Source organism: Prunus dulcis, unplaced genomic scaffold (assembly GCF_902201215.1).
Source record: "Prunus dulcis unplaced genomic scaffold, ALMONDv2, whole genome shotgun sequence".
In the NCBI taxonomy this organism is placed as follows: domain Eukaryota; kingdom Viridiplantae; phylum Streptophyta; class Magnoliopsida; order Rosales; family Rosaceae; genus Prunus; species Prunus dulcis.
Window position 1 is genome coordinate 119528 of NW_023010005.1, and position 8418 is coordinate 127945.

At 34.7% G+C, this 8418-nt stretch overlaps 1 protein-coding gene and 1 long non-coding RNA gene across 3 annotated transcripts; one reads left to right on the plus strand and one right to left on the minus strand.

Annotated features, from left to right (window-relative positions):
- Positions 1-77: 77 nt before the first annotated feature.
- Positions 78-972, minus strand: LOC117612414. Its single transcript, XR_004583393.1, has 4 exons — positions 951-972; positions 639-773; positions 501-563; positions 78-141 (listed from the first exon to the last, which is right to left on the minus strand). It is a non-coding gene; the product is annotated as an uncharacterized LOC117612414 (long non-coding RNA).
- Positions 973-6962: 5990 nt separating this feature from the next.
- LOC117612411 (glycine-rich protein DC9.1-like) lies at positions 6963-7999 on the plus strand. 2 transcript variants are annotated; one of them, XM_034341096.1, is made up of 2 exons: positions 6963-7105; positions 7334-7999. In XM_034341096.1, exons 1-2 carry the CDS (start codon positions 6994-6996, stop codon positions 7768-7770), a joined length of 549 nt encoding a protein of 182 aa, XP_034196987.1. In that variant the 5' UTR covers positions 6963-6993; the 3' UTR covers positions 7771-7999. The 2 variants fall into 2 exon arrangements, with proteins under 2 accessions (XP_034196987.1, XP_034196988.1); XM_034341097.1 differs by having other exon boundaries at positions 7337-7999.
- The last annotated feature ends 419 nt before the right edge of the window (positions 8000-8418 follow it).

Here is an 8418-nt window from a genome sequence, read left to right on the forward strand (position 1 = left end):
GAAACTAATTAGAAACTGCATTGCATTGGAGGAAACGAAAACCGAAATGCATAATTCACTGTTTAGAGATTCTTATACCTTGTCAAGAGGGTCTCCCTCTTCTCCGGGAGTTTTTCTCTTTTTATATGTTTTCAAAATACCCTGTACAATGAAATTGAATGATTCAGAAACTGCATTGGATAATCTGTTACAAACAACCAGAAATCAAAATGCAAAGACAGTACTGAATATCAAAACACGTTTAACTTCATGAGCAGTTATAACATTCCCATAAACCTTAGCAAAAAGCACTCTGAAATTGAATTATGGAACCAGAAACTGCATTGCAGTTTCTGGTTCAAAATCTGCTACAAACAACCAGAAATTTTGAATCCAATGATTTTGAATGGTTAATCCCTATAAACCAGACTGCAATGCACAGCAAAAATGCAAACTGCAATGTAGAAAACACAAACTGCAACGAAGCAAAACCTAAAGGAAGAGTAGTTTTGAATGGTTACCTTCTCAACAGTGTCTTCCTCTTCCCTGGTAGTTTTTTGCTTTTTAGGAGTTTTAAAAATACCCTGTACAATGACAATGATTTAGCATGGATTCACATTCAAGATACATTAAAACAGAACATGCGATAAATTGCATACCTCGATGTCATTCAAGTCCTTTATTTGGTTGAATCTTGTGTGGAGTTCCACAAGACTCCATTTAAGAATGGCAGGAGTTTCTTTCTCCTTGCCAAGGATTGGTTGTATGATGTTTGTCCTCTCACACAGTAGAAACTGCACAGTTCAAAAACAAGATATATCAGAAATTAGGTTGGAAACTGCATAGGATAAAACAGAAACTGCGTTGCAGTTTCCGTTTCTGCATTGCAGTAAATGGAAACTGCATTGCACTAAATGGAAACTGCATTGCCTAAAACTCAAAATGCATTGCATAAGCCACTGTTTACTTACCAATATTAGGATAGTGCAACCCAAAACAGCTCCTATAGAGGCTTCTCCTCCCTTCTTTGCTTTTGCTTTTGCTTTTGTGGTCAAGGATTCATTCATGTAGGCTGAAACAGCTCTTGCCCACGAATAGCTTGAAAGTGTGTCTAGATTCACACAGTGCTCAAATAATTTCCAATGCAAAGTCGATGAAGAGTTGGCAAAAAGGAATGTTATGCACAACAGAATCAAGATTAGGCTGACCACCTCCTTGTCGTAATCGACTTCTTCTTCTTCTTCAGCTTCTTTCTTTTCTTTTCCTTTGTTCATTTTTTTCTTTTGCTCTGTCTTTGCCTTTTCTTTCTTCGGTTGGTTTGCCAAGGCAATTGTCTTTTCTAATTCTGCTTCTACCTGGTTTTTTGATGGTTTTCCCTTCTCTCCAAAGTGCCTTGTTCTGAAGGTAGAAGTGTACCTATCATTGACAAGTTTGACAGATTTGCCTTCATTTGGCAGTCCTAGAATCTGTGTCACTGCATTGCCTGTGATTTGGAATGATTTGGTTCCAAATTTGAAGGACTTTGTATCCGGATCAAATGTCTTGAGCAGCTGTACTAAGTCAAGGTCCGACTTATTCATGTTATTCATGTCAATTCTTTGGTGGTAAAACAGCTTGATCAAGTTCCAGAAAGGGGTTTTCTTGAGAAGCTTCTTCTGCCTTTCATTGAGCTTGTCCTTTATGTCTCTAATGATGCTGTTGAAAGCATAGGCATTGCACCGAAATTGGACATAGTTCGGGTGCTTTGCTTTCCGATCATAGTTTGGCTTTGGCTTTGGTTTACTCTTTTGAGCCATCGTTTTGATTCTGCGCTTTGTTGGTTTTCAGCTTCATTCTTTTGTGGTGACATTTCTTGTTCCATTTTGTGATATGCACTGCAGTTTGTGGTCAAAATCAGCAACAAACAACCAGAAACTGCTGTTCAAAATTTGATGTGAAAAGAAACCAAAAGGCAAAAACAGTACTGAAACTAATATCAAAACACATTTAACTTCATGAACAGTTATAACATTCCCATAAACCCTAGCAAAAAGCACTCTGAAATTGAATTATGGAACCAAAAACTGCATTGCAGTTTATGGTCAAAATCTGCTACAAATAACCAGAAACCAAAAGGCGAAAACAGTACTGAATATCAAAACACGTTTAACTTCATGAGCAGTTATAACATTCCCATAAACCCTAGCAAAAAGCACTCTGAAATTGAATTATGGAACCAGAAACTGCATTGCAGTTTCTGGTCAAAATCTGCTACAAACAACCAGAAATCAAAAGGCAAAAACAGTACTGAAACTAATATCAAAACACATTTAACTTCATGAGCAATTATAACATTCCCATAAACCCTAGCAAAAAGCACTCTGAAATTGAATTATGGAACCAGAAACTGCATTGCAGTTTCTGGTTCAAAATTTGCTACAAACAACTAGAAATTTTGAATCCAACGATTTTGAATGGTTAATCCCTATAAACGAAGCAAAACCTAAACGAAGAGTAGTTTTGAATCCAACGATTCATCCATTTTTCCAAAAACTGCATTGCATAAAGAACAACATGCAAAAATGTGTAATCCCTAAAATCTAAGACAAATCTGTGTTAGAGGGTCATTTTCTTACTGTTTTTTTCCCAAGAGAGTGAAAATCGCTTCGATAGTCGTCAGTGGTTGTCGTTGTTGGTGGTGGTCGTTGCTCGTCGTCGTTGCTCGTCGCCGTACGATCATCTGAGTTTTTGGAGAATAGTGTGGAACTATCGTCTGAGTTTCTGTAGTTGAAGATGAAACGTCGCGCGAAAGGGTTTTTGGAACTGATTCAATTTGTATGTTTTGAGTGGGTGAAAACTAAATATCTATATTTGAGTGGGTGAAAACTAAATATCTATATTTGACAATAAAGCACAATGGCACATGTAGTAATTTTAGTGCTCTTCAATGTTATTTTAGTAAAAGTAGGTGTTACTTTATTGTCTTTGGTTTTATATTAATTAAGTAAAATTGTATATCTATCTTTCAAATTAGTAAAGTATTTTATGTGTGAAAACTAAAGCTCCCTAAATTATATATATTATCAAATCAAATTAATACAACAAAGTTCAATACAACAATAGAATCAAATAGAAAATACTAACGTGATTGGATGATAGAGTTCTGCAGAGTTGCAGTGTCCTTTAGACAACATTTCTCCTCTACCTCTTGTGTTTGTAAATTCAATAGAAGGCTGTCCACTAGGATTAAACTATCACATATTAAAGCCTAAGTACGATGGCTTTGATTTCTGGCGAACAATGACATGTTTTTCTCTCAGGAAATGATTATTTGTGGAGAAGTGATAATGTGATTTCAAAATTCTATATGTAATGGCTTGAACGAATTGTCTTTTATATAGAGGTTTGATACCTCTTCATCCAATACTTGTAAGAACTGTATATATATATATAGTGAGCTTCTATTGAGGGATTTCTCAAATAAACTTATTTGAGGGACACCCTTGTAGGGCCCACTCCGTATTGTATTTCACTAATCCAAACCGTCTATTTTGTAGATATTCATTCAAAGATCATCTCTACAAAAAATCACTTGAATACGATATCATTTGACCACTCAATTAAATTATTAAAATTTTAGTACTTTTTTAAAACATCATGTTTATTTTTTGATATAATAAATTCTGTTTTTTCAAAACAAAATACCTGATGGAGATCCGATATGGGAAAGAAGCCTTTATTTCTTTTATGTAATATCATGATATTGAACCAAGATTAAAACTTCCTTCATGGTTCTCTTTACATTGTCACCCATTGAAATTAGTATTTTAAAGCTAGCCTATGATTGATGAGTCTAACTTCTAACAGTGACCACCGTATACGATTTGAATCAAACCTAAGAGAGACCATTCTAAAGAATTTTTCAGATTAATGATTTGTCGAAGTCTCAACAAAAAGAAAACAGGAAAAGAGAAACTTGATATGCAGATCGTATGAAGATTTCCAATCCCCTTCCGCTGCAAAAACAAAAGCTTCAGTGTATCTGTCCTTTTCTTTCTTGGAAGTGTTAACAGCATAAAAACTTTTATCATTTGTTATGAGTCGCATAGTTTGCATGACATCATTATAGCAACATCACAAATCGTCATAAACTGAAGAACAGAACCTAAGTAGAGAATTACTCATATATTTATATTGAGGAAAGGAAATATATCAAGAAAGTAGATTTTGAAATAAATAATAGTACTCTGTCTACTTTAGCTTGATTTGCATGTCGGAAAAGATTGATAGAAAAGCGACAAATCCACAATACATGTGAGAGTCAATATGGCACTGTGAAAAGTCTTTCTTCGAAACTTCTTTGCAACCACATCCTTTGCATTTGCCTTCATTTATTATAAATTTTGGAATAGCTTTTAACTTTATTTTTATTTCTTTGTCGGAATGTCCTTTTGCCTTAATTATTGGATCAGTGATAAGATGAAGCCACTGCAAACCACCAAAAATTATAAAGTCGATGAAGATAGACAGAAGCAACATAGGTAGTGATCCTATCAGTGCCTACAGTTTTCTTTATCCCTGTAATATCCCACATCGACTAACAGAGTGGGAATGATGTACCTTATATGTACATGCTAACCTCTATCTAGCACGAGACTTTTAGGAGCTCACTAACTTCGGAGTCATGGGAACTCCGAAGTTAAGTGAGTTTGGGCTAGAGCAATCCCATGATAGATGACCCACTGGGAAGTTGCTTGTGAGTTCCCAAAAACAAAACTGTGAGGGCAGATAGGGGGGTCCAAAGTAGATAATATCGTGCTACGGCGGAGCTGATCCCGAGATGTGACAATCCCTCTTACAAACATAAATAATATGGTATAATTTATACACATGTAATAATATGAATGGACGACACAGACCGATTACAATGAGATACATGTACAAAAGTACCTCATCAAATTTACAAAATAAAAAGTTAGGCACACATGTCAAATTGTGATTTGTTTATAAGATGGAATGACTCATCCTTACATATGCAATGAGCCAAAGATTTTCCTTAATCAGTTTGGATGGAGGAAATTAACTCCGAATTGAGTTAAAAGTTAATTATTGAAGGAGAAATTGATATTAAATGACGTGCGGAAAAAATCGTGAAAAATAGGTTTCGAAATTTATAAGTTAATTTTCCCAAAAGAGGCATCATTTCACACATTCTATTGGGTAAGAATTTGTTTTTCAATGTTGTTTCTATCACTTACAAAATTTGACATACATAAATCTAAACACTGAAATTATTAATTGTCAAAAATTTAAATAATAGCAATAGAAATTTCTTCATTTTATAATTTTAAACAATTTTTAATTCGTTGATCCAAATCAAGGGCAAATAGTGCCCTTGTATATTAGGTACGAAAAGTACCAAAACAAACCCAAATACCCGTGCTATTGTTGACCTTTTTAGTAGAATTTATCTTATCTATTTCTAGTGTAATACGTGTTCTTAGACTTGTGGTGATTATTAACAGGTGGCATTGGTTTTCACCAAGGGTGTTCTTGGACTTGTGGTGATTATTAACAGGTGGCATTGGTTATCTCGGATTGGTGTCGATTTCTAATGAGTTGGTTTGTAATGTTAATTTCTTTTGCTCATTGTTTCTGGGTTTCTGCAGTTTTATTGTCAAATTTTTGTATTTGCCAGAAGCCTCATCCAAAATTGTATATCGCCCCCTGTTGCTGTATGAAGGGAAAACAAATAAGGTTCTCCAAAAAAAACATACTGGTTGAGACTTACTTTTTCTTGCTGAACACATGTATCACGTGTCAACCTACTTTCTTTCTTCTTCTTCGCCTTTTCTATTTTTTATTTAATTAATTTTGTTTATTTTTAACTTTTTTTCAATCCCTTTTTCTTTTGTGCATTTACGCGCTATACAAACTGATATAAACAATTCATGACTATTAAATGGGAGCTTTCCAGTTCTTAACTTTACCTTATCTTCAACTTTATATCACATATTGTACTAATCCTTTTAAAAGCATGACACTTTTATGTGTGCATTTTCTTTTGACGATACGTTTTTTTTAAGTGATCTTGACGCTTGTTATAAATTTTGTGCATAATTAAGTGTTCGATTGGCATTGCTTATTTGGGGTAATAAGTGATTTTTTAAAAATTTTGAGAAGTCCAATCCGCTTGGTAAACTGTGAGAAAATCACTTATTGTTAAAAATTGCGATGAGAGAAAGCTATAAGGGAAAGCAGCTAATGATGTGCTTTCATTTTATGATTATGCAGGAATCAATTTCGAAGAGGCGCTAGATTTAATGATTACGCGGCAATCATTTTCTGATTATGTGTAAAATCAATATCAACAACACTTTTAACAAAAAATTTACCAAATGCCAAACTGCTTTCTCTTACAGCCGACTTCAAATAATTAAATATAACTGGGGACGTGGAGTTGTTGGGCTCTGATATCATGAAGCAAGTAGAGTTTCCATCCTACAATCAATTGTGAATGGAGGGAGTGACCAAACTTCTTACAAGCCATTTATGAGATTTCTTAACTTTTCAACGTACGTAAGACATTTCTTCCCATTAGTATTATTATTATTATTATTATTATTATTATTATTATATATAGTAATGTATAGAATTAAAACTTGCTACTCTAGCTAGCTAGCAGCTTTCTCAATTACATTTAGAGATTAATAATATGGCAAAAAATATGATAAATATGTATAATTATTATCACACCTTTTGTCAGATAAAAATGGTGTCTAGAAATGTAAATATAGAATGAAAACTGAAATGAAAAGGACTTGCATAATCACTCTACAGTGAGAGGCATGAAAGATGAATACGGAGAGACCAAGCCAAATTAAAAGATGTGAGAAACTCTGGGTGAATTTCTCTCTCTCTCTCCCTCCACCACCCCACTCTATCTTAAAGGGTCTATAAATAGGGAGAGCCAATCCCCATTATGTTCACTCAGAAATCACGTCTTATCTTGTATTGTTAATTATAAGCAAAAATATGGCATCCTCGAAAACTTTTCTTCTGCTTGGGCTTATGTTCGCTGTTGTCATCCTCATCTTCTCTGAGGTCTCAGCTCGTGAGCTAGCTGAAACTACTACTCCATCTAGTCGTGAGTTTCTCCCTTTGTTAACAAAAACATATAAGTCTCTTTTATTCCTCTGATTTCTGAATTTAATTTATGCATGGCATCTATCCTTTAGTTGACGAGACGTAATAACATATCAATAATTTTTTACAAATCTGGATGTTTCATCATTTTGCATGTACGTACGTATATATAGGTCGACGCATACTTTTTATATATTCATTTATCTTATTCTCTTTCTATATATAAAAGAAGGCGCAGTGTCATGTAACCGTCCAGGCGCACAGTGCCATGGCAAAAACCCTAATCCTGTACCAGAGCATTGTAAAAATAATCCAAGTCTCAGACAGTGCTATAAGCATGGAGGTCATGAACGTGGAGGAGAGGAAGACCCTATCCATAAAAGGCATGGTCATGAACATGGAGGAGAGCATGACCCCAACCATAAAGGCCATGGTCATGAAAAGGGAGGAAAGCTTGACCCCATCCATGGAGGGAAAGGACATGGTCACGAACGCGGAGGAGAGGGAAACCCTAACCATGGAGCACATTGTAAACGTGGAGAAACCAATAGAGCGTGCTACGGGCATGGAGGTCATGAACGTGGAGGAGAGGGAGACCCCTTCAACCACGGCAGCAAAAACAGACCAGGACAACCAGGCACCGCTGAGACCGAAACAAAGAATTAGATAAAACCTTGGCCTGTGTACGTGTGTGGAAAGTTTGTTTGTCAATAAAAAGGTCTATTATATATATTGGTTGAGTAGTTGTGAAAACACTCAGGCAAAATCAGACCTACTATATAAGGTTTATCTCTGTACTGTTACGTAATGTAGTCTTGGATCCTGCTTGTTATATGTACTTAATGCATGTGTTTTAATTTTCTGAATTGATATTGTGTGTGGAAAGTGTCTAGAACTTCAAGTTTACCTTTGATTGCTTACTGAGTTCCATTTGAAATCTCACAATTTTCTGTTTTGATTCGTGTCATGAATAAATAATAAATAAACTATGAGAGGGACCAAATAGAACATAATTGTTTTCCCTAAACACATGATGAATCCGACACATATACCATTAGACATAATAGATTTGCAACAAGAGATATAAGACTGAACAACGGGTGCAAGGTATCACAACTAAGAGTATTATGACCTTATTTTTTATTTTTTATTTTTTAGGAATGCCTTTTAGCTTAGTTAGATCCATAATAAGATGAAACCATTGGAAACCACCGAAGTTTATAAAGTTGATGAATATCCTTACACAATGATAATTTTCCTTCTAAATAAACAAAATAAATCTTAAATTTTAACCTGGTGATTATTTGTTTATGT